Below are 26962 nucleotides of genomic sequence, written 5' to 3'. Positions count from 1 at the left end.
CTGAGCTCTCAGACCTTGTCAGGACTGACCAGGATGTGCTCTGGAGAGCTGTGTCAGGGTCAGTTCTTCAGAACAGTTTGGGTGTGACCTGGCTCTTTGAGCAGCACTGTCACAAGTTGTGTGTTCTGGTCTTCCACTCTAAAGCAGCAGTGTCAGCATGGGTGAAAATTGAACCAAGTGAGTAAATAACACCTTGAACTGAAGATGCTTTAAGTTTCTAAAGGAACAGTTTCAGGGATTTCAGACCTCTCTTGGGTTATGACAGGTGGAGGCAGCAACAGCATTCTGTGCTCAGAAGACAGAGGGATTTTTGTGTGGAGGGGTTCAAAACCTTGTTCCAACTTCCCTTAACCTGCCTGGCCTGCAGTAATTCAAATGCGTTGGTATTCTTGGACTGTTTTAGTGCCCTTTTCTCAGTCTTATAAATGAAGAGTAAGTTGATGCTGTATACACCTGTGAAGTGAAGGGGTCTTGCAAACAATTTTTTTTGAGTCTGCTGTTCTGAGGTTTTGAACACTTCTTAGAAATAAAAATATCTACTTTTTCTAGGGTTATTGGTAGTCTGGTGCTTTCACCTTAGACAACTTTCAAAAGAATGTGCTGATCTATACTGTAACCACAGAAATGTTTTGGTTTATGGCCTTACTAAAATGGAGTTAACATTGTTATGATAAGCTGTAAATCAAACAGTCCTTTATGTGTGTTCTTTATGGTGTTCACATCTACTTTCTTGATCTTGTCAATTATATAACCATGGGTTCAGTTAATATGACACAGATTTATTTCAAACCAGTGTGTGCTCTTTGCTCTGCTTGAGTGCTTAGAGTAATTCTTCTGGAAACAGAATATGATTATTTTATTGGATCCTTCAGAAAACTGCACTGATCTCTGCCTAAATATGGATTTATGTCCAGTTATCTGGTCTAGAGCTTTTCTCTAAATGTAGGTGGTCACAGTTGTCTGCTTTATGAATAAATGCTTAAATCTTGTTAAGTAATGTTTTTCTCCTTTCAAAAGTCATGTATGTCTTGTATGGCCCCAAGTGGGAATTAAATCTAGAAGGGAGAAGAATATCAAGTAGCTTCCCAAATTTGCAAGCGGCTTTGTACAAAATTGATCTTTAAGACTTTGTTATGGATGAATTGTGTGGAACACTTGAAAAAAAATTAGGTTAAATAAAATTACTTGGTGTCCCTGTTTTACTAGCAGAGCTGTTCTTACAGAGTATCCTAGAAACTGTCACATGCCTTAAGTGTTCCTGTTCAGCATTTAATCAAGTGCTTTGTAACTTCTAAAAAACCTTCTGCAAAGATACAGGAACCCATTTATGAGGAACAGTATTGTGAGTGGCAAGCTATTGATGCTTCAGTTCATGGAGTTGGAAGATCAGCCAAATTTGAAATGGAAAACTAAAAATAATATTTTTATTGAAGTTTAGAAATGTGACTTTAATATAAAGCAGGTACATTGAATGCAATATAGAGACCTAAAATTTCTTAGCATTAATGGCTTTGCAAGGCTCAGGAGACATTTAAAACTACTGTGTGTACACACACAACACCTATTATGCAACCCTTGAAACTAAGCACATCACTCAGGTATGGAAAAAGCAGCTCACATTTATTTAAGAAACCTATTGTGGCTATAAATAGGGCAACTTTTTACACATGGTGATTATCTACTGGCTTTTTATTGAATCCTAATGAGAATTTTTACCCTTTTTTTTCCCTTTCTTTCTCTTTGGTTTCTAAGTGAAAGCTGAGAAACTTTTAAACTATTTTAAGTTTTTGGGGGGGGGTGCTTCTGAAGTGAACATGTGTTGACCTGTACAGTGCCTGAAAGGTTTGTGTACCTGAAGGGATGCTGGATCTGAAGGGATGATGTGAGTTCGTGCCAGACTTTAAAATTTCTGCCGAGAAAGCCAACTCAGCAGTCTGTCAGCTTAGGTGCAGTTATATTTGTAGCAGCCAGTTTGCTACTGACAGGCTGTGGCACTGTCAGCTGCACTGAAGAGTGTTTTGTTAGGGCTTTGTACTTGCAGGAAGTGTTGCCTGGACTTTCTGTTGTGTATTTTATATAAACTAAGCAGAACTTTTGCCCTACATCAGTGGTCTTTATAGGGAAAGACAACCAACTTGTTCCTGGAGTTTTTTTGCTTCCTGAATTTCCTTTATGATGCAAACCAGAGCTGTTAAGTAAGCTGGGAGTGGCCCTGTTGCTGCTGCTTTGGTTGATCCTAAGCTTAGGATTCCAGGGCTATTCAGGTGGGAAGGAAGCTCTGAGAGTCTCCAGTCTAACCTGCCCCAAGCAGGGTCAGCTGTGAGATCAGATCAGCTTGAAACAACGGTGATGTAACTAAAAATTATTCTGTTGCTAATATTAAGTGATCTCTATTTGGGCTGTATAACCAAAAAATCTGGAAGTTCGCTCCTGTGTTAATAAAGTGGAGTGTGAAGTATTGACGCTGGTATTTCTGTCACAAACTTGTGTACAGAATCAAGGAATGGAGTTGGCCAGAAAATTCTACAGAAGTGCCTGGGGTAGCTCTGCTTTCTTGTGTTCCTCAGTGGTCCCTGTCCTTTGGCATATCTGCAGGAAGGAGAAGGAGAACAGCACAGACGTGGAGGAAGAATAAACAAGTTTAGTTTTCCCTGTCCTTGCTATGCAGTGAGCAAGTCAGGGAGGGTTCTGTCCTATTCACAGGAGATGGTGTAAAGCAGAGGGCTCCAGCAAGGGTTGCCTTGCCTCTTTTTTCAGCCAAGTTTTAAAGAGCATCTGTGAAGTTCTGAGAAACTCACTTAGTAATAATTCTAAGAATTGATTTCTTCTGTTACCTGTACAGCATTATAACACAATAAGCATATTAAGCTCAGTTTTCTCTTTCCCTAGACCAGGGAGCATTAAATCCCTGGACAGCAAGGTGTGGAAGAGGTAGGAGGTTACAGGTAGTCAGTTACAAATTCCAAGCTCCAGAAATACTGAGGAAATTGTTTTCAAAAGTACATTGTCTTGGTTCTTGTGTGTCTTCTCTTTTATTGTGCACTAGATTTGTACATACATAGGCAATCTGTAATCTGCTGTTCAAGATCAATTAATTCTCTGGACAAGAGAGATTTTCTTAAGAGGATTTTTTGGCAGTAAAATTTTTATTAAATACTTCACTATTCTGTCTCAATCTCACAGCTATGACCCATTGAAAGCCAGTCTCCTGGCAAATGTAATATTAAATACTATGAAGTATCTAATGGAAGCCTTTTCATGAATACAATTGAAATTACCTGGAATAAATTAATAAGGTAATTAATTTAATATCTTGGCAATGTTTTCAGCTTGGAAAGAATTGCAGCATGTATGACACATTTCATTCAAGTAAAATTTGCAGAAAGCTGCAAATGTAAGTTAGGAAAAGTAAAGATACAGGAAGAAATAACAACTGTCAAGGAGTGTGATTAAACAGTGACTTAAAATAATGTGATTCACTGTTTAGGTAATCTTATTATGAAAGCTCTAAGTCTTGGATCAATAAAATAAATCTTGGATAGATCTTTGGCTTTGACCTTAGAGTTACACACAGCTACAGAACCAAGGTTATTGATGCCCATCCTAATCAGGCATTTCAGACATCAGAATCTGAATGCTTAAAATTTGCTTCAAACCAAGGCAACTGTTTTTTGTTGGGTTTTTTTTGCCATTTTTTTCTTAATGTTTATGTAGTTAAAGCTATGATTAATATGTTCCATTTGACTGCCCTTCTACTGGAAGTCATGAGTCCAGAGTAAATGGGCTACTGTTAAACTGTTAGATATTTTTTTTCTTCCCTCCCTCCCCAACAGAATGGGAATAGTTTTGTTAAAATAGTGTGCTGTGAGAGTTTAATAAATAAGAATAGGAAGTCCCTCAAACAGTTACATGGTTCATGTTTTATTTCTAGAGTATGAATTCATCATGCAAACCTAAATGTTCAATTTTTCTTCTGTGAGCAATTTTTCTTCTGTGAGCAAGTCTACTTCTCTTAAAGTAGAGTTTTAATCTCCTCAGAGACAGGACTTGGGAGCTGTTGATGCCCAAGGTACAGCAATTTTGTTCACTGGCTTTATACAGGTGTGTGAGGTTCCAGTTGTTGCCCAAAAGCTGTTACTCCTTGTCTGTTTGCCCAGGGGGTGCAGTTCCTGTGTCTGAAGGAGCAGACTTTGAGCACAGCTATCAGGTGGCCAAGGTGCCAGTCCCAGAGCCTTGGTTAGCTGAGATGTGCTTCAAGGCTTGCACAGGGAAGGATGGTCTTGATATTCCTTGCCTTGCATCCTGCCCCATTGTGCTTTCAGTTGTGATTACTGAAAGTGATGCTCTCATCCTGAATCATCCACAATTGAGGGAGTTTCTCAGAGTGGACAGGCTGGAATAGTGCTGAGTGTTTTTCAGAAGGAAATGTTAAAAGCATTGGGACAGGAAGTCCCAGATAGCTTGCTGCCAGCTGCCATGGTGAGGGTGTCTGCTTCTGTGTTTTTAATCTCCATGCCTGGCAACACTTAATCCCAAGGTTTTTTGGGGTTTTTTCAAAGTAGATCACCACTTCTAAGTGGGGGGCAGTTCATATCACCTTGCTCAGTAGGGAGTGTCAGATCCTAGGATTTGAGAGTTTTTTATGGACAAGATCTCATGTAAAAGCTCTTCTCTGAGAATGGCATCTTTCACAAAATAGCAAATGGGTTTAGTGGTGAGCTAATGAAAAGCTGACTCCCATGCATGATTGAATTTTATGAGTAAGCACTTCTCTTGTTCTTGGAAAAATCCAATAGCAACCTTCATGCAGAAATAAAGAAAATGTCTCCTAGTTGCTGTGCCCATTGATTCTTCTCTCTTTCAGTTAAGAGAGATGTAGACTAAAGCAGTGTTTTAGTGCTTGTAGATTTGACTTATCTCCATGAGACAACTGTGCTGTAACTGGAAGCAGTAGCTGCATGTAAATAAAAGGCAAGGCATCCCTGTCAGCAGAAGCCTGGTTAATTCTGGGTTGAATTAGTTTATTTATACTTCATTTAAGTTCAGACAGATTCTCACTGCCATCTGGTTCCCAGAGAACAGCTAGAATAAGCACAGTGAAGTCTGTGCTTAGATTTAATTTTTCAGAATTTCATGTGTTGCTAGGTCTGTTACCACACGATTTCATGCGACGGGGAACTTGTCACACCGAAGTTGTTGGACAACAAAAACAAAAGCTAGTGATGTAAAACCTCACCCAGACAAAAGAGCAAGGTGTAGTTTGAACATAGCCACCTATTTATTAATTCTTAGCTGCTTCAAGAGACAATGAGGATTCAGAGGAAGGTGGTAATGCCCGTGTCCTCTGCTGGCTGGGACAGTCTGTGGTTCTGTGCTCATTCAGTAGGATTCAGGCCAAGTAATTTTTACTTTAGAATGGATCTTTGTTCTTAGCATTGAGTCCTGCTGCAACTTCTGTCCAGAGGAGAGAGCTTTGAGTCTCACAGGTTTGCTTTAATCCTGCTTTATTTGAGGTATGGCTATGTGTTTGTGTAGCTTGCTCTTCCAGATAGAAATGCTACCCCAATTCTGAGAGTTCTCTCTTGACATCACTTGCTTATAGTGGTACAGGACAAGGGAATGTTACACAGTCTTAAGACATAACTGCAAGGCCTTTAGGATTTGATTTTTCAACTTCAGATCACAGATTTACATCAGCCTGTGAGCTGGAGAATGCTCTGTGGCAGGCATGCACATTATCCTGCCATCTCCCAGTAGAACTAGTATTCTATTTAATTTCTCCTTGAAGAGATATTGGTAATATTCTCTTTTAGCTTAAAATGGATCTCTGGACTCTGGGGAATAACCTTTTAGTCTGCTGACTTTAAAAATTGTAATACCTCATCTCATTTTGGAGTTTTTAACGAGGAGACCGTACACCTGATTAAACTGGTTTATAGTATATGCTGCAAAACATAAGTGCAGCTTTAATACTGTTGTGTATAAGTGCTTGTCATGCATATCCTGTAGTTAAATTTGCCTTGGAAATGGCTCACCTGTGTAGCTGGTTAGGATTTTTCCCTACTGACAGGTCTAGTTTCTGTCTGTGTAGCTCTATGAATACCAAAGATGTGCTACTCTTCAGTCCTTGTCCTCCAAGGTTTAATGCTCTGGAGCAATTCTATTTTATGTGAAGCTTGTTTACTTTCTCTTTTATTGCTGGCCTGATTTCCTCTGACTAAATAACTGAAAAAGTATATATCAAAATTAGAATCTGAGCCCCAAATCACAGCTATGTCTGAGGCCTGTAATATTGTTTGAGTGTCTGCAGCTTTCTAATTACAGACTCTGAACCTCGTAAATAGGGAGGTTAAAAAACAAGGTTGAACCTGGTGTATGATCTTGCATATTAAATGTGTGGGGTTTAATCTCTGGATGATGAAAGATTTAGTTGTCTGTTCAGAAGTGATATGGGGATAAACACGGGTGACACAAGTGAGGGAGCATTTTAAATTGCTTTTCTGTTCCTTTTGATTCTTCTGACATTAGCGCTAGATCTTAATTTGTTTATATTGAAATTCCTCAGTTTTGTTAGCACTTATTTTGTCTGAGCTATATTTGAGTTTTGTTTTCAGAAGTAAATTACTTTGTAGCTCAGTGGTGTAAAATGCATTTTATAATCACAGGACCAGTATCTTGAATCACTGTTCTTAGAAAGTGCTCTCTTAGGAGCTGGTTGATCATTTTTTGTGATTATGGAGAACAATATCATTTGTTTGCCTGTTGTTAAAGGATAGACTTAGAGTTCAAGAGTTGTGTGATTGAGAATATGGTATTTTTAATGCTAAATTGGTTGTACTCAATACTGGGAAAGTGCTACTAGAAAAGTAGAAGATGCCTTGTCTCTGTGATGGCTCTTGTGGCAGGAGAAGCCTTCTGGTATCTTGAGGACTCACAGGAGCCTTTGTGCTACCAAGTGGTTGTTGTTGGTTTGTCCGTGCTGCAGGTGCCAAGGCAAGGGCAGGAGGAGTTTGTACACTTGCTTGATAGAGAGAAACATTTTGATAAGATCTTGGATGTCTCATAAATGCAGAGCTGCTTTTTAAAGTAGGGTTTTGTGACTGCATAAATTGTAGTGTGGTATGAACATTGTTTTCAAACAGATGTGGTTATGTGCACATATTGTGATAAACTGAATTCTGTTTGCTCTCTTTGCAGGCTGCGGACTTGAGTAAACCAATAGACAAAAGGATATACAAAGGAACACAGCCTACATGCCACGACTTCAATCATTTAACAGCCACAGCAGAAAGTGTGTCTCTTCTAGTGGGCTTCTCTGCAGGCCAGGTCCAACTTATAGACCCTATTAAAAAAGAAACTAGCAAATTATTTAATGAGGAAGTAAGTAGAAATCTTAATATTGTTGCATGCAATGTATTTGTGATATTGAAGTTTCTAGATTTTCAAAGTTCAGTAGATGTGGCTCCATTTGCCTGTGTAGCTTATTGTTCAGTCACTGCCTTTGTTTTTCAGCTGTTCCATTGGCTTGGAGTACTTACATAAAAATGTTATTCATTGTGAAAAGATAAAGGCATCCTGTGGGGTTTAAGATTAAAAATTAGCATTTTCTAGTTTGGGTAATACTGTAACTAGCATTGAGGACAGTTTACAGATGGAAATAAGGTCTACAAATGTAAATGTTGCTGTGTGTGCTCTGAATTCAACTGTTTCTGAGGCTTCTGGATTGCCATTTAAGAAGAAAATTTTAAGCCGCTATTTAACTCATATTTTATACTCAAAATATTAAATAAGTTAAAAATACACATTTTTATGGTTGGGGCATTACAGCAGAAACTGCCTATATTCCTAAAGGCTTGCTTGGATAAGAGTAGGCTATAAAGCTGAGTGCACAGAAATGCTGAGGGTTTATGATGTCTTGGCCATGTGATGTTCAGAAGGAAACTCTCCATCTGCTTTTTCTGTTGCTGCAATAAGGAAAGAGAAGGAGTACTATGGGGAGCACTAATGCCAAGTTACAGAACCACTGCCTCTGAGTATCTGGTAGCATTGGCATTCTCAGAGGAGTAAATGTCCAGATGCTAATAAGGAAAGAAATCTGGTAACTGGGATGATTTGTGACAGCATTTTCTGCAGAGGATAAGCTCAGGGAATTCGGATGGTTTGGGGGAGGTTACTTTCTTTTGGGGATTGTTCTTCTGCTCCTTTTTTGTTTTAATTCAGTTCTATAGAGAGGTTTGCAGGTCTCTTGGTTGGCTTTGTTTGTTTGTTCTTCTCTCCTTTTTTGAAATTTCACATCTGGATTCAAACTTTACAGATGAAGTTAAGCCTTGCTCAGCTTTCAAAGTATACCTTTCCCGCCTCAGAGAGATGTGTTATCTTCCTCCTTCCTTGTGCAAAGAAGATTGAAGTATTGTTCTCACTGGGGATGTTTTATAATTAGATCTAATTCCTCCTCAGTTTTCTAAAAGTAGCAACATGTAGATCAGAAGAGGGGCGTTTTTCTTCCTACCTGGCCTTGTCCCAGCTGCTCTGCCTCTGCTTGTGTTGAGTGGGAAATAGTGCTGGAGAATCTTTTAATTAATCTTTTGTCTGTTGGTAAAAACCTCTGTATAAGTAGTTGAATTGTTAATTTTAGCATTGTCCTACCACTGCCACCCACCCCTCCAAAAGTGTCTTATTTATTCTTGTACAATAATATTGTAAGTATTAAGAAGGGTAGCAGACATACTCTAAACAGCTGGTTTCATTTCACAGAGCAGTTCCCACTCCTGTAGCTCAGCTGAGTTCCTTTGAGAAAAACTTCTGCTGGAATAGTTATATCAAGGCCCAGTGCATGTTTCCAGGCCTTGATGGTGTTTACTGTCTGGTGACTCCAGTGCAGAGCTGTGTTGCAGGCTGAATAGCTCCTGTGGTATTCCCCAAATGCTGGAAGCACTGCAGCCGCTTCCATCAGCCAGTATTGCTCTTTGTCTGTGCTATTGTCAGATTACTTCAGTGGGATGGAAATGTGGCCTTTGACAATTTGGTGGAAATCTAAATGAGGTGATCTCTCTTCTACCAAGCTGATGTAAGGATTTGCTCAGTGCTACCAAGACTGCACACAGCAGGCTACAGTTAAATGACAAATTCTTGTTTCCCACACTGACCTTATCTGCAGTTACAACCAACTCTAAAACTGAAATATATTTTTATTCTGTCAGTTACAGTATTGAAGTTTGCCCTAGATGTGTTTGTAAGTTCTGTATTTAAAGTTTGTAAGTTTTGTATTTAAAGTGCCTTTCAGAGAAAAGTTAGTGAGCACTGATGTTTGAACCAGTTCATTTGCTTCAAGATGAAGGTGCCTGTTGGATTTAGAATATATTTTGAGTTTAGATAGATTTAAGACTATAGATAGCCTACAGTCTTTAGGAATAACTGTAGGCATAAGGTGGTGTGAATGAGTGTGAACGTTGTTCTACAGATGCAGCATTCATGCTGGAGGTCACAGAATTCACCACCTGTCCTGAGTAATTTGGTGCTTCAGGTAGCCCAAAGCTCTGCTTTGCCTATCAGCTGTGGTAGAGCAATCAGAATAGCAATCAGAATGTATATGATACATGAAATAAATCAGCCTGTTATGATAGGCTATGTTGAACATAAAATGCAATAGCCCTAGCATAGTCTTAACTCGTTACCCAATTTTTTAAAATTCTGTTGATGTAGAGGATGATAGGGACTTGAAAGGCTGGGGTGAGTGATAGATACTGTGCAGCTTGTGGCTGCCTACATAAATCCATCTGTAGCCACAGTGGTATTCCTTCCAGCTGTATCAAAATTAAACCAGTAATATTTTCTTACTGCCCAAACCAGTCAAATATACCTCACGGATTCAGTTGTTTCCAGGCAGTAATTGGTTATTATCAAATTAGCCAGTGCTTTTTCATCTTACTTTTTAATCCTTTTTTAATTTAAACTGAAGCCTTGAGCTGCATTTTTTTCCTAATAAACTCGTCCTGTACCTTTGTTGCCAAAGCTGTGTAAGACCTTAATGCAGATTCTTTGACTGCCTCAGATTTTTCAGTCATTTGTGTCCTGTGCCTGTAATTTTGTCCCTTCAAGTTATTCAAAACATGACCAAGATAATCTTGGCAAGTGTTTCTGCCTGGTGAGTGAAGCTTCTTCACTTCCTGTTCTTCCATCAGACTGAACATAAGCTCTTTATCTCACATCCCTCACTGATGTGCTGATACTGCATTCAGACCATTCTTGTAAGGCATCTGCTGCTCCTACTGACTGCAGGTCTGGCTTTCTTGTGCTGCAGGACTTTGTGAACCCAGCTGGAAGCTTTTAAAACTCCTGAAAGTCCTAACTTCAGAGTTTGTGTCTTGGGAAGGGGATGCACTGTGGTCACTTGAACATGTCAGATTAGAGTCTCTCTGCATCTTGTCTTCCTGAGCTGATCAGTTCTCATTGCAAATTGTAATCTTCTGTTTTTCACAGCCTCCTTGAAGTAAAGATCAGGTTTGCAGAGTTTCTCTGCAATATTTAGGATCATGTAGGCCATGGACATAAAGTGCCATTATTGATACAAAATTTGAGCAGGTGCTCTTATTAACAAACGTTGTATGTCAGATTGAGTTGCTTTAGTAGAGAGCAAGAAATTTTGCATATTGGCAATGAGAAGATTGGTGCCTACAGGAAACCAGCTGGACTGGTGTTTCCTGCCCATGTTCTCCTAGTGTGTGCCAGGTAACTTTCTGGTTATGTTTCTGATGCCATCATTATTGAGACATGCATGAATATATATCAGTGAATATATGACAAACTAGTTAAAATATCACAACAGAATCATAGACACTATTATTTTAAAATTACTCAATTTGAAGGAACAGTGCTATATTTAGTTACATTTCTCAGCTCTCAAATACACCATGGCTGTTTTAACCAATGAGAATTTACAGTAGAGAGACTTTCTAGTTTCATACTGAGGTTGAGAGCAGCAGAAGTGTAATCTAAAATGGTCAGGTGCTGCTTCTAGTGACAGTTCCACAAGAGATAACAATTGATGTATTATCCATTAGTTTGATGTTTTGTGTGTGATAAACAGCATAGCAAGGTTTGGGGGGTGATTCTTCTTTCTTCTTTGTTTTTAGGGCTTTTACAACTTGTTCTGGTATTCTTTAGGCTCTTTATATTTGCACTCTTGCCTTTTGTGTAGCTCAGCTCTTCTTTCTGCTTTCAATCAATATGCCAAATACAAATCTTGAATATGCTTGTAAAGAATTACTTGCCTGCAAGTTACAGCTGAGTGGTGCCATGGACAACATGGTAAGTTTTGGAAGTCCACCAGAACTGAATTAGTCAAAGGAGTCAAACTTTACCTCTCAGTTCTTAGAGCATTGAAGACATCATGACCAGGAATGTTTGTTTAATGTGTGTGCATTGTTTTGCAATGATGAACTCTATTAAAGTTACATTTTAAAGGAAAGTGTGTAATCAAATGGTAACAGGGTATTGACAGGTCCTTGGCTATTGAAAGAAAAATATAATTGGAGATTGGGGATTCCAAGGTGAAAAGTTGGTGGTGCCTTGTAAATTCACCCAGCCCGTGCATTTACCTCCTGACTTTGCAGCCACATGATAACAGGGTCACTTGTTAACAGCCTTTGCTCCCTGAATCAGTAAAAGCTGGTAGGTTTTTTTTCAGAGGTTGGGTTTTTATTTGTGATTTCAGATAAAATCAAAGCCTAAATTTACTGTTGTTGATTTGTAACCTGTTTGCTATATAATACAGATGAGTAACTGCTTTTTTCCCCTTTAGTTTATTCAATGTTTTCTTGTTTCCTTCTCATGCTCTTCAACCTACATAGGGAAAAATAAACCAAAGAGCACTGCCTTTAGATTCATAACAGATTGGCCTGAGTGAAGTACGGTCTTTGTGGAATGTGACTGTACCATAATAATAACCTTTGAAAGTACTTTGTCTGGAAACACTTTCCTCTTTACTACCTGATAAGTTTTAGCAAATACAGTAACATAGTTCCTGTCTAGAAAGTTAAGTTCACTTTATTTAAACATTGCTCCTCATCCCCCAGAAAGCTCAGATGTACAGTTAATCATGGAAACCTTAATTTTCAGAGTTTCTGATGTGTATCTTCTTTGTTTTTCACAGAGACTAATAGACAAGTCCCGAGTAACCTGTGTAAAATGGGTCCCAGGTTCGGAAAGCCTTTTCCTAGTAGCTCATTCCAGTGGCAATATGTACTTGTATAACGTGGAGCACACTTGTGGTACCACAGCCCCGCACTACCAGCTACTTAAACAAGGAGAGAGCTTTGCAGTGCACACTTGCAAGAGTAAATCCACAAGAAACCCTCTGCTTAAATGGACAGTAGGTGAGGGTGCCCTGAACGAATTTGCCTTTTCCCCTGACGGGAAGTTCTTGGCGTGCGTGAGCCAGGATGGTTTTCTTCGCGTGTTTAACTTTGATTCGGTGGAATTGCATGGTACAATGAAAAGCTACTTTGGAGGACTGCTGTGTGTGTGCTGGAGCCCCGATGGGAAATACATAGTGACAGGCGGAGAGGATGACCTGGTGACAGTTTGGTCTTTTGTGGACTGTCGAGTCATAGCGCGAGGCCACGGACACAAATCGTGGGTCAGCGTGGTGGCCTTTGATCCGTACACCACTAGTGTAGAAGAGAGCGACCCCATGGAATTTAGCGGAAGTGATGAGGATTTCCAAGACCTTCATTTTGGCAGAGATCGAGCAAATAGCACGCAATCCAGACTGTCCAAAAGGAACTCTACAGACAGTCGTCCAGTAAGTGTTACGTATAGATTTGGTTCGGTAGGCCAGGACACACAGCTCTGTTTGTGGGATCTTACAGAAGATATCCTCTTCCCCCACCAACCTCTGTCAAGAGCAAGGACACATACAAATGTCATGAATGCCACAAGTCCACCTGCAGGAAGCGGTGGAGCTAACCCAGGAAGTAATGGAAACAGTATCACAACACCTGGAAACTCTGTACCCCCTCCTCTTCCACGGTCAAACAGCCTTCCACACTCTGCAGTCTCAAACGCTGGCAGTAAAAGCAGTGTCATGGATGGTGCCATTGCTTCTGGCGTTAGTAAATTTGCAACCTTATCGCTACATGATCGGAAGGAAAGACACCATGAAAAAGATCACAAGAGAAACCATAGCATGGGACATATATCTAGCAAGAGCAGTGACAAACTGAACCTAGTTACTAAAACCAAAACGGACCCAGCTAAAACTTTGGGAACACCTCTCTGTCCCCGAATGGAAGATGTTCCCTTGTTAGAGCCTCTTATCTGTAAAAAGATAGCACATGAAAGACTGACTGTGTTAATTTTTCTTGAAGACTGTATAGTCACTGCTTGTCAGGAGGGATTTATTTGCACATGGGCAAGGCCTGGTAAAGTGGTAAGTTTTAATCCTTAATGCTGCATCAAAGAGCTAGAACTCTGAATAGATAGTTTTCTTGAAATATAATGAATGTTGAATATAAAATTTCTTTATGCTTAATGTAAAAAAAATATCCTCAGAGCCATACTTTTGGATACTGCATGCCATATTTCTGAATGATTTGAAGTGTCTTGGATACAATTATTAAATATAGTTGCCTTCCAGCAGAAGAAATAAATACTGTGCATCTAAACTATTGATCGGTGTTCTTATACTTAAGCATAACCACAATATGGTGAAAGCTATTTATGTAAAAATTGAAGTAAAACCTGTCAAACACTAAAATAATCATAATCCTTCTAATGTTTTCTAAAAAATAAGCACTCCCAATGAGAGTAGCTTATGAAAAGCTGCTGCTTCTAAGTCTAATGAGAAACGTGAGCCTCTGAAAAAGTGAAAACCAAAGTGTTTTATTCCTCCATTCTTTTCTGTGGTGGCCTGCCATTAATGTGAAACCACTTCTTATTAAAACATCAGCCATTTAATGCACAGATTCGTGAGCCCTGTACTGACTGTAGTTTATGCTCTTCAATTGTGAATCAGTATTAACAAGGAACTCTAATTATAGCCAGGTTTTGATTTATGTATTTAAGTTAGGGAAACTCCTGCAAGCTTTCTCTCAGTAGGTTCAGTGTTCTGTTCCTGTCAGGTTTGTTAAGGCAGTTCAACCACTACAAGCTCGTGTTTTTGATGGCACCTGTTCCATCAGCTGAACCTACATTAGTCTATTACTAGTTTTCACTCTTGTTGTTGATGCACTTGAACACCTATATTTTTTTATTTTTCTTCTGTCCAATGTATAGATAGCTAAATTTTGACTGAAGCTAAATGTGGTGATTCTAACATTAAAAAGTACTTTGTGCTACAATAGCTCTGCTTGCCAGCAACAGTTCAAAGGAATACAGCTATGAGGACATTTCCAGAGTTGATCTGAGAAAAAGGACTATTATTTTTGTGAAAATTTCTGAAAGGGGATGTAGACTATCACCTGAATTGAGAGAAATGATCTGGTAATACCTGAATAATGCCATGTTGAGCAACTTAAATGAAAATCTGTTGTTTGTTAGATTTTAACTATTTGGTTCATAAATCTGACTTTTGAAGTAGAGGTACTGTATATATTTAGATACCACATCTTCATTACTATAAACTTGCAAGTAAAACTCAATTATTTTTCTTAAAATTGTTTGTATAATGTAGGCTTTTTTGAGATCCTATCAAATTTGTCTCAACATACGTGTGCGTAAAAATCTGTGTCTGCTCTGCATCTTAATGCATATTTAAAGGTTGAATCTAAAACTTAAAATTGAAAACCCCTTTATGGGAGAAGGGAGGAGGGTGTTACCTAAAAGTATTTTTTTGCCTGAGAACTACAAATCCAGCATTAATTAAAAAAAAAAAGCCAACACTCCCTTAAACACTAAACTATTTAAAATGTTTGCTCAAAATGGAAGTATTAAAGCAATTATACTTTTGTGACTCAGTGCACTTCACATCTTATTAATTACAGCAGTGCCTCAGATTGCTATTGTGAGCTACATTTTCTTTTTGTTCTAAAGCTTTTTTGAATACTATTAAACACTACACTGTCACATTTATTTTTCAGTGGCTGAGGTGGGTTTTGTTAGACTGAGTATAACTTAAATATTTTTGTGTATTAACTTTGATTTGGAATATGACATTTCAAATATTTCAGAGATAAAGTATGCAGTACCAAAAATCAGGATTTATGTATTGGCCAATATGGAAAACTTTAACTACAGGTAAGTAATTTTCATGCTGAAGTTATCACTTTCAAAATTAATATATTGCACACTGATGTAAATGCCATATTCTTTAGGATGTATTTACTTAGAAATTTACAAATTAATTTGTTTTTCTGATTTCACTTGCATTTCTAGTGAGCTCACTCTGCTGGTAAAAACTAAATTTTGGTGGCATGTTTACAGGGCTTTGTTAGGAAAATACTTGTGCCAGAAGGACCTTATGAGCATCCTTTTTGTTTATAGGAAAGCACTTAATTTTATTTAATGAGAATTGTCAAAGTATAAAACACTCATGGTGATGTCTTTCTTACTGGGTTATATACCATCATTTCTGTTTCACCAGCTGTTTCATCCTAGCATGTCCCATTACTCTGGGGTTTAAAGTTGCTATTTCTAGTCTTCCTTTGACATATGGCTCCCCAAGTGATCTTAAAGCTCTGTCACTTTTTTGTCTGCCAACTCTATAGAGTAAAAGCCTCTGAATCTTGCTGCTGCTTCCATCATTGCCTCAGAAGGCCTTCATTAAATTGATGCCACTGCCAGCCTGAAGAAAGAATTGGATGGAAAAGCAAAGGAGGCTTGCAGTGTCTAATGTAATTTCCATTGAGCCAGTGCTACCTCTCCCTCTCATTTCCAACAGCCATCAAAACATGTGCTGGATAATTTGACAGTGTATGACAAATTCTGTTTATTTTTCTGGTTGGGCTTGGGCTGCCCTGAGTGGAAAATAAATCCAGAAGTGTCTGTTCAGCCGTGATCCCTGTGATAGTTGATAGTCTGTACAGTGCTGACGTTGTCCTGACAGTTTGTTTATAAACTTTCCAAATTACTGCTTCAGTGTGTACAAAATCATACCTTGAGCTTCCTCACGGGATGTGCTGTTCTTGCATTGCACTTCCAGAACTGCTCTGCCAACTCCCAGTCAGTGAAGTGAAGTGAATGGCAAAATTCAATTAGAAACAAATTGGATGAGGTTCAGGGTTCATTAGTTTCAATTTTTTATTCTTTTTTTTTTTTTTTTTTTGTGAGCTGGTTTCTGTGAAAGGTTCAGGGTGGTCAGAAAAATAGGTTGCCTTAACAAGAGTATGAGCTTTTCTCCTCAACATGGTGACAATTAGCTGTCATCTCTCACCCCTGTCTTTGCCAGGGAAACCTAAACAGGATTACAGAACTTTTGGATTAATCTAGAAATATAGAAACAGAATTTGGAAGGAAGAAAAGTAAACTTTATTGTGCTATCTTTATAGCTACATCAATCTGAATTACAGGATCTGCAGAAGCAATTAAAAAACCCCAACAAAAGCAACCCACAAAACCCCAAAGTGGTACTTGGATATGCAAAGTAAGTTTTCTCTGAACTCAGTGGTCAGAGTAACTACTTACATGATTTCTGTGTTGGGCTTCAGAATTCACTGTTCACTGTCTGTACAGTGACTCCATTTTCTGGGAGTGAAAGTTGCTGGGGAGTTCCCTGTGTCAGAAAGCTCAAGGTAAGATTGGCCAGAAGCACCCCCAGGTGAAATGGCAGTGTATAACCTAGCAAGAGAAACATCCTACCACTTTGTAAAACAAATGCACATGGAATTTATTTATTTGACTTATTGTACAGGAAAACTTAGACTTAAATTATAACATCCTTGAATTTTCTAGTTAACTACAATTGTAGTACAGTATCATGTTTTAGTATGGCTTCTGTTTTAGTGAAAGTACTTAAACATTCATGTACTATATTTGAGTGAGACAAGCAGCTATACATACTAATTCTTCCTCAGTGGAAAGGAGCATTTCATCATTACAATTGAAGTTCAATTGCTGGTATTTAAGTACTATCAAATAGATTTCTTTCAACGTGATACGGTATCTGTATAACCTTCAGGGATGATTATAGTTAAACTGAAACACAGCTATACAACTTCAGGTTACCATGCTAAAATTTGAAGCTTTCTGTAATGTGCACAATAGCAAAGTTGCACATGGCATACCCACATTATCAGGGTGAATTAAACCTAGAGTACACTGGTGTGATATTTATAGCAAGGTATGTGTGTGTGCGTGTGTGAGGAGGTGTGACAAGTGGCTCCAGTACAGCCAGGAGAGATCATAACCCTCTAAAGGCTTTATGATGAGGATGTCTGGATTAGGAAATAACATGACTTTTACTAAACGCTTTCTAGAAAACCCATGTTCTGAATTATCACCTCTTAAAATTTGAGTATGTACTTGGAATGACTGTATATGTCTGCCCCTTTAACAACATAAAACTACTAAATTAATATTTAAAATGCTGGCCTGCTTATGTTACGATAATAAAATTTGTGTCAGTTAATTTACTGTCAATTTACATGTAAAGATTAAACTATTTTTTCTGCATTTTATGATTCTGTATACTGGAGTTTGTTAAAGATTGACATGTTAGGTGATACTGTACAAAATTGTATTGACTACCTTTAGTGAAAATCAAAAGTAAAATTCATATGTATTTCCTTTTTACACTTCCATCTAATTTCTTGACAACTTGAATAAATTTCATAGAGCCTTTCTAACATGAACTATTGTTAATTTAACTGTTGCAATAATTAAGCTTTAAGAAGTATTGTTGGTATATTTATAATTTTAAGAAGATCATGTTTGTTTCATACTGCTTATTTTTAGCTGTTCTATTGTCACTGTTACAGCTGAAGAACTTTACTAAATACTTGACATTACAAAATAACTTGCTGGGGTTGTCCTCTGTATACTGATGTTAAATAAAAATGTGTGATTGAACTGTAAATGTAGATAACTTTCAATAGTCCTTTCCACATTTGAGTTTTAATTTATCTTGCAGTGCTTAGGTGGTCTTATGCTCTCACACTGTGCTGAACAAATGGCCACAATGAAACTGTTAACTTGCCATGCTTTAAAGTAAGAAGTTGATCACATCTGTAACCTGCTCTGAGAAAATGTTTCATCTCAAGACTATGCAGATGTTTTGATGTTTAAAGCTTGCTGATAAGGTCATGACTCAAGGTAGCTATTTTTTTTAGGACTAGAGTAACATTAAACAGAATACTTACCAAACCACTTTTCAAACTTGTTTAAACTCAGATTCAGCAGAACACAGACATGGCTGTCTCTAGATTCTCTCTGCACACCTGTCCGGTAGGAGCTGGGGCAGAGTGTCGTCATTCCTTCTAGGACTCTACAGGAGCTCTTTCCTCTGTGGACTCTGGTGCAGGGTATGTCCTTTATTCCAGCTTTAGATCTTGGTGTTTACCTAATGATTGCTGAATTTACAGCCCTGAGGATATAGCTCATACAGGTGATTCAAGCATTTTCTGTCTAGAAGAAAATAGTCTAGGATAAAACTCATCTGAACTAAAATAAACTAGCCTAAAGCTTTGCAAAATTTCTTGGAGCAAATTTAGGTGAAGACTTCAGATGTTGCCCTTCCTTTTGAGGGGTTAGGCATTGTCTCACCTTTGCAGCAGTGATTCTTTGTTAACAAAGAAAAGCCAAACAAATTTACTGAAGTGTTTCAAAGGCATTTTTGCGGAATTTTAGTGTAAAAGTGAGTTACTTTGGGTCCACTCTGACAGGGAGGACTGTTTGTCTCTTATGCAGAAATACTCTGTAGACAAAAGCTGAGGCAATCATCTTATGTAAACTTGAGAACTTTGTGGTACTTCCAAGGTATTGATTGACCATTGTGATGATCTATACATAGAATATTGATGCATATTTAAGAACAGGGGCTAGTGAAAGAAAAAATGAAATCTGCTTGAACGCTTCTGGAACATCCATTTATATCAAATGATGCAAGAACTGGTTGGTCAAACCAGTTTCCCAATAGTGTGAGCCTGAAACAAAACCCAGCTTCCACAGGTTTTGTGGTCAGAGAAAGTATTTGGCAAAATATGTCTTGAAACATGAAGGTGTCATTTTACTTGCCTTTAATAATGTTGCACAAGCTTCTCAAGGAAATAACTTTTAAGACAATATTATTTTCTGGGTTTTGAAGCTGGATTTTAGGTAGGTGCTGCTCAATCAAACTCATTTGGCTCCTTTCTTCTAAGACCACAGTCACTTTATGGCTAACTCACATGGGGTTGCCTTAAATTATATGCTTTTCCTTGAGGTTTTCCCTGGTTTATCTCAATTTCATTATTTTCTAAACTGAAAATTTTACACCTTACTGACTTTTGTAGTTCGAGAAAAGTAGAGAAACAACAGTTTATAAGCATGTGAGCCCTTAGTACTTGAATGAAGCGTAAGGTCCTATTTTTTGAGCCCAGGTCAGGTTTCTGCTGGCAAAAGCCTTTTTGCATTTTCAAGCACCCAAGTAGTTGCATCTTAGTTTTTTTTTCCTCTGCATATCTTCCATTCACCTAGTGCCACTGGACAGATTTTTAGTTACTGATGGTTTTCTACCAGCCTTGAATTTGAATTTTTTTTTGTTGACAGTGACCTCTGTTAAGAGAAACTCCTTTATATACACAGAAGAGAAGTTGCAAGTGAAACCCTAAAGGTGCTACAGTCTTTTATAAGGTCTGGTGTCAAATGGTTTATGTATTTATACTTTTGTGTAATGTTATCAGAACAGAGGAAAAAAGGCAAATGGAATACAAATTTAAAAGCCCATTTAGTGAACACAAAAACTGTGCAAAGACAGGCATCAGCTTTGCTCTATCCCCTAAATCCCATACAGAATATTTCTCTGTAGCATGTTATGTGAATGAACAGCATGTGCTTTCCTGAGCATTTTTATTAAATTAATTTTATTACTTCATTAGAGATTAATATGTGATTTAGTGAGTATATGCAGTTCAGAAACTTTTGCTGTTGAACACTTATTCTTTGGATAAAGAACTTGACGATTTTGTTCATGCAAGTCTTAAAACCAGTGCAGCTAATTTAACTACAGAATTTTAAACAAATGTGAGAAATCTCACTTTGGTTTTTGTGTCTTAGTGCTCAAACACCATAGTGGACCATGGGCTCTTTTCTCAAGCAAAGCTTCAGTCCAGAATACTTTGTAACTCTAGTTACGTAGTAACCCTAATTACTCAAAGAATATCACCATTCTGGCCAAAAAACAAACTACTCCTGGAGGATTTTTCAAATAATAGCTTCCCATTATTTTACATACTGGCAGTAGTAGAAATGGTTTAACAAACCAGTACCATTCTTGTATGGGCATTTGTTAATTCAGCCATATTTTAATTGGTTTAATTGCATTAGTGAAGTGTACTATGAGACTTTCTTTTTTTATATTGGATTGCTTGTTATGTTGGACCCTTTATTTTTTCTACCTTTCAATTTCAAACCAGAAAGTAGAAAGATGAGCAGAGTTTGACATCCAGCATGTTCTGAGTGCCAGCAGAGCTGTTTCCCTGAAGGAGACATGCACTTTCTGGATCCTGCTTGCATGTCCAAACTTGCTGTTTATTATCTAGATTAGTGAAACTGTGTATGATTGCACCTTTGGCTCCAATTAAACAGCTTCTAATTTAAATTAAGAAAATATTAACTCAGTGGCTACTGTTTACTATTTTCCTATTTAATATTGCAATATCTTCCTGTTTGTTTGTTTTTAATACAGCAGTTACATGCTGATCTTTCATGGAATTAGTTTCTCTTGTGAAACATTATGTTTCATGTCTTTGGAAAAAAGCCCCAGACTTTTGTCTGGATTGTATGTGGAATTTTTAAAAATATACCCATCCTTCTCCTCACAATCCCATAAATGGGGAGGAGGGTTTGTGTTTGTGCTGCTGCAGTGACCAGACCCCAGCAGATGAGTGCCACAAACCTCGGGTGCAAATGGCTTTCCTGATTGTACTTGTTATGGCTTTTCATTCCTACCCATGCCAGCGTATTTTTACCAGATGTGCAAAGTCCTGTGTGTTTCAGGAAGTCAGAGAATGCATGGATAAACAGGATAGCCCTAGCAGCAAGAGCTGAAGCAGCCTGTGTTCAGTACTCACAGCACTGACTGACTTAGGAAAAATGACCCCATCCTCTGAGGGCTGCATTGCTCATCTGTGGAGTGTCCCATTAAGATGACAGCAGCTACCTCTGAGGTTGGGATGAATATTGTTGTACTAAATTCCTGTCTTGGAGCTCATAACTCTTCCATTTCCCATGCCTGCTAGACTCATATGCTGACAAAATACTACTGCTAATAAAACACTACATTTATTTACAAAACTTTGAGCAGTGTCTTAATTTGTTCCTGCTGCTTGCTCAGTGGGATCTGTTTGTCCTTAAGCCTGAAGCTGCTGCACCAGGCAGCAGAGCTGCAGCTGTGGCTCTGCTCTTCCATGTTTCCTGGCACGGCTGTTGAACAGGCTCACTTGGCTGTTGCTCTAATAAGTTGCTGCAGCTTTTGTTTCATCTTTTCCCACCTGATAGACTGGGTGGTTCCATCACAGAAAGCACTACACTCTAATGGCTTTCTTCTTTCTTTACAGGCAGGAGCTTTTTATATTTTTTCATTACCTTACCCATTGTATTCTTCCAGAGAATACAACTACAACTGTTCCAATCCCACACCCTTTGTATCACAGATGAGATTTACTGTGAACTTCTGTATCAAAGCAGTAACTTTATTTGAGCCCTCAATTGCTTTTCTTAGGTTGTTTTCCTCCATCTCCAGTGTTACACTGAACACAACCTGGTGAATAGCCTTGCTTGGAGGCTGTGATACAATGGCAAAATGCTGCAGAATTTTTGTTTTGATCAGGACCCACTGAGAACTCACCACCTTTGGTGAAACTTACATGCCTAAAAACCAAATTCATACTCTTTGCTTTTCTTGTATGAACATTTAAGATGTCTTCTGAAATCAAGTACTTGGAAGAACTCACAAACTTTCTGGTCTCTCTCCTGGGAGTGAATTCCTGAACAGCATCATAGCCTAGTAGTCCAAGTTTCAAGGCAATACTTGCATACATTTGTTCCATCTGCAGAAGCACAAGGATATTGGTCTTGAGCTTATTTCCACTTCGGTGTTCCTCTGGCTTGCCTGCTCAGAGCTGCAGAATTAATTCAGAGCAAGGGCTGAAATAAAGGAATTCCTAGTACTCACTGAAAGCATCTGCACTGAGCTGCTGCTCTTCAAAGCAGGGAGCATTCACCACCTATGAGATGTAACCAGGACTGACTCCTTGTTCCTAGTCTTGGAACTTGCATTCTAGAGTGGCTGATAGTTCACAGGGAATAAGGCACCACACTGAATTTCAGTATGTGCTGCCAGTTTCTAGAGGAATCCTAGGAAAATAGGATTTCATTTTGTTTCCCAAGAATTGGTTGTGTTACAATGTAAATCCAATGGTAGAATAGGGCTTATTTCTCCTGTATAGGGTGGTTATAGGTTAGCCTGTTGAAAAAGACTTGACATTATGCCATCCCTAGAGCCTCCTGTGTGCTTATAAAGCACATATTTGCATATGAACAGATTGTTGATTTAATTAAGACTGAAAATAATACCTTTGGACGTCTTTTTCCAGGGTACTTCAAAGTTGCTTAGTGGATGTAATCTTCTGACAAGAAAGACCTTCCAGTTGCTGCTGGATTTAATAGACTTGTGAAGAATGCTTCAGTAATGAACTAGTGAATTCTGATTAACCTTGTCACTTTCCAACAAAACTTCCCTGGTAAAAATTTCAGAAGTGCTTCAGTGGCTTGTTTGCTCTAAAAGTTCTGCCTTCTTTCACCATCTAGTCCATAAATAATAACTAGGAAAGTTTTTGTTCTCATGAAATATGCAGGATCTTTGCACATCCTGAATGTCAAGTGTAAAGAAGAACCCACTTCAGTCTACCTCAACAGTGTTTGAATCAGATATTCCCTGCATAAACAAATACAAATAAAGGTGTTGTTCAGGTTCTTTCAGGTGAGGTCTATGGAAGGCACCAAGTTAAGTTCCATGTGCTTTGTTATGTATAAATGTCATATGGACCATATGCAAATACAGTCTGCCAGAAATCCTGCAAACTACTCAGGTTCATGATGTGTCTGAAATGATCAGATGTTTTTTTAAAAAGAAGGGCTTTGGTTTGAACAGAAATTTGATGACTTGAATCCAATCAGTCTTGCCCTCTTTCCCCTCTTTCCACCTCTTCTGAGGTCAGAGTTTACTTCCATCATCATGACCTCTCAGTTCTTGGATCCAAGTTTGAAAGAGCTCCTGTAGATTCTGAAGAAGTGACATAATTCTGTCTTCTGTCTGTATGCTAATTGCTGCCTGATCTTGTCTAGTTTGATGGATCTGAGTCCCAGGATCTTAATTTTGAGGTAAGAACATAAGCTGGGAGCTGCTTAGAGGAGTTGCTGAAAGTGCATTTATCATTCCTACAAGGTGAGGAGTTGCATGGGGATATTTGCTGGTGTGCTTCCAGCTGCCAGTGTGCCCCTTGGCCTGCTGGCACTCGGTAGAACTAATTATATAAGGCTAAATTGTATTTTGACAATAAGCTTTTCCTAAGTAACCCTGATAAAGTTATTTTATGTGAATTATTAAAAAACTGGCTACTGTGCATAAATCTGAAATGGAGTCTGTCCATTGGTACCCAGAGGTTTAATCTGTAAGGTGTAGTTGCTTTAATCCAGAGCAGCAGCCTCTCTGTGGTGAGGGGCACTGTGCAGTCATGGGGCTGTGTGTGAAATAAGTCTCTTGATCTGAATGGCAGGGTAGTTAGAAGAGCTGGTACCAAGATTTCCTGAGTGTGAACTTAAATTGTAATAGGAAATCTCTACTGAATTCTTGTCAGGGTTTCATTCTGTATTAAAATTACCAAAACAAATACTTGGTTAGACAATCTATTTTCCTATTCAAACCTTGTAATACTCAATCACATATAAGAGATAGAGTGTTTCTCTGTATCAGGTCAGGTGGTAAACACTGATATTGGAATAGGTTTTTTTGACAGCACCCCAGTAAAATGCTGATCACTTTTTGGTGTATGATTTTTAAAGTTTCAGAGTTCACTATGACTCCAAGTGCAAGGTACATTAAACCAAATGCTGGGATCAGATCCATTCCTTGTCATAACGCACACATTTCTTCCTGTCTGAGAGCTCTTTGTGCGCTGCTTGCCTGAGATCGTGGTGGTGGCTTAGAGCCTTTGTAGGAGGGAAGGTGCTGATGTCTGAAGTAATAAACAAGTGTTGGTAAAAATCAACTGTACTCATTGTAGGTTGAGGTTAAGAACTTTATAAAATTCATGTCAGGTTCTCTTGCTGGATTAATGTAAACTGCTTTGTTTGCAGGGTTTATTGTCATCCCAAAACCAGGCCAATTCTCCAAGTGGAACTGTAGTATAGCCATCACACTACTGCTAGCAAATCTCTGAACGCAGGACAAGAAGTAATGACAGTGGAACCACGAGCTGTTCTTCAGGCAAAGAGCATCACAAATTATAATGTGGCAGAGTGTAAACATGGAATTATGTGAATCACATAGTGACTTGCAAAGGACAAATGTAAGGAGTTCTCACTACAGCTGATCCTGCTAGGCTGCTCACCCAAGGAAGAGTTTGCATTGGAGAAAAAGCAAAAAGCTTCCTTTAGTATTGCAGGAAAAAGTAGTAACATTTTTGTTTTCTTTATACTTTTCAAGTCCAGTGTAATTTAATCTCTCTATAAATATATAAATAAAAGATAAATATATATATATATATACACACATATATATATATATATATATATATATAGTGTAAAATAAGATATGTTTCTTAAATTCAAGTAAGTTCAATGGTTAAACTAGTACTTCACCATTGTTTATTTTGCACTGATTTTTTTAACCAGAGATGGCTAGAAGACAGCCTGGAATGCACTCATGGAAAATGAAAGTCATTACTTTCTGGCTTCAAAATGTTTTTCAGGAAGATGGATGCTGCAATCATAGATTTTTTTAAAACAAAATTGTTTTGCACTTAAATAGTTCAATGCTTATAGAGAATTACTTTAAAATTGGTGTCCAGACACCAGAAAAACTATGTTGTGGAGAAAAGATCCTTTGTATCTATTAAACATTTATTTTAATATTGTTGTTTCCAACTGCAATCAGCTCTGTATTATATGTATAAATAATGTAATTCAGTGATGGGGGATGGGAGTAATGGATCATTACACTAGAAATTCTCATTCATTTAAGAAAGTGATATTTCTAATTCAGAAAATACATATTAAACTATCTTGAATATGCATTTTTGTTTACTTTCTGTTCAAATCCAATCACTTTTGATGTAACCAGTTCTTTACTGAATTAAATGTTTGGTACAGAAATACTACCTAAACTTTGTAGAACAAATTCCTTTCAAAAATATCTTACCTAGAACATTGCTTCATATTTAATAGAATTGAATTTCAATTAGGAAAGTGAAATACAGTTGTTCTGTTCTTGTTCTTAATGGCTTATCTCCAAACACATCCTGCAGTTTAAATACATCATACAGCAGCAACTCCACAGACAGGCAACTTCATGGGGTGAGGACTTTGTTATTGTGTAGTCCTGTGCATTTGGAGTTGGGAAGTGGAAGATCCCACAGCAGCAGCTGTACACACTTTCTGACTTGTCAATCAGAAACTGAGCTAACATTGGAGTAGCATTTCTGAGACTCATTTCTCTTACATCAGGCATCTTATTTATAATTCAGTGGTCCTAAACTGGTAAGTGTGATGGGGATAGACATATCCATGGATTTGCAGAGGTTAATGTTGCTTGTCTAAACACTTGTCATTTTTAATCAGTCAGCACACCACTTAAGTTGTTTTCAGTAGTTCTTGCAAAGACTAACCCTCCATGTCCAGCCCCAGACTGACAGAGAATAGAAGTATCCATCATATGCTTCCCTTCTTCTTATGCAGAAACATTCACAACTGGGATTTGCAGAATCCTGCAGGCAGAGTAGAGCAGAGGCTGCTGGCCCAGAACCATGAACTTGCCTGAGGGTGCACATACTGCAGCTGTGGGCACAAGTTAATGCCCTTCCTGCTCCAACAATAAAGCTGGGTAGAATTTTTTTAATTACAAGCAAACTTAAGACATTTTCTGGCATGAAAAGCAATTTGTTTTCAGGAAATGAATGAACATTTGGGGAAAAGCAACTGCACTAGCTTGTAACTAAGTCTCATCCTTGCAATGCAGCCAGCATGTAGAGAACTGCCAGATCCATTTATAAGCTGGGAATTAGTTCCCTACTTTATTCAAGATGTAGCTGTGCTTTACAATTCTTATCTGTCTTCTAAAATACGAGGAATGGGGAAAATACTGAAACTGAGCAGGATTATTTTTCAGAAGTTTTGTTTTATTAACATAGTGGGCTTAACTGTTAAAATACAGATAAACCTCATCACTGAAAACTAGTGTAGTTATCTCCCCGTAGACTTCTTCTAGATAAGTGCTTCATATGGTATGAGTCAAAATGAAACAGTTGAAAAAATATGCAGTAACTTTAAAATACTTTTTTCCTTCAGCTGGAAAAATACAAAACCAGTAGGGAAAGAATTGCAATATCCAACACTAAGGGAACAGCAGCAGCTACTCACATCCGTGTTGGCAGGAATGTCCCTGCCACAAATTGTAGTCCAGCAGCACACAAGGAATGTGGGGGGGTTCTTTTCTCAGCCTCTTCTTTACTATTAGGGCAATCATCTAGAAGCTTGAATTGCCCATACCACACTCTATTCCATATGGAAGAAAATTATTTTATTAAGAAACAGGGTACTATTAACTTACCTG

At 38.2% G+C, this 26962-nt stretch overlaps 1 protein-coding gene across 20 annotated transcripts in view; it reads left to right on the top strand.

Moving 5' to 3' along the window:
- The window catches only part of WDR20 (WD repeat domain 20), a 45931-nt gene extending 20504 nt beyond the window's left edge, over positions 1 to 25427 (top strand). For 2 of the 20 annotated variants that reach the window (XM_071426423.1, XM_071426431.1), the window contains exons 2-4: positions 7198 to 7380; positions 12152 to 13429; positions 18325 to 25427. In XM_071426423.1, the coding sequence (XP_071282524.1) occupies positions 7198 to 7380; positions 12152 to 13429; positions 18325 to 18414 (1551 nt within the window). In that variant the 3' untranslated portion in view covers positions 18415 to 25427. Of the gene's footprint in view, positions 1 to 7197; positions 7381 to 7414; positions 11308 to 12151 lie in introns of those variants that run through there. The other 18 variants (XR_011679111.1, XR_011679110.1, XR_011679116.1 and 15 more) reach the window with 18 other exon arrangements.
- Positions 25428 to 26962: the final 1535 nt, after the last annotated feature.

This window comes from Agelaius tricolor, unplaced genomic scaffold (genome assembly GCF_023055355.1).
Source record: "Agelaius tricolor isolate 1412-34295 unplaced genomic scaffold, bAgeTri1.0.p SCAF_5, whole genome shotgun sequence".
Lineage (NCBI taxonomy): Eukaryota > Metazoa > Chordata > Aves > Passeriformes > Icteridae > Agelaius > Agelaius tricolor.
This window is presented reverse-complemented; position numbering and strand designations above follow the sequence as displayed.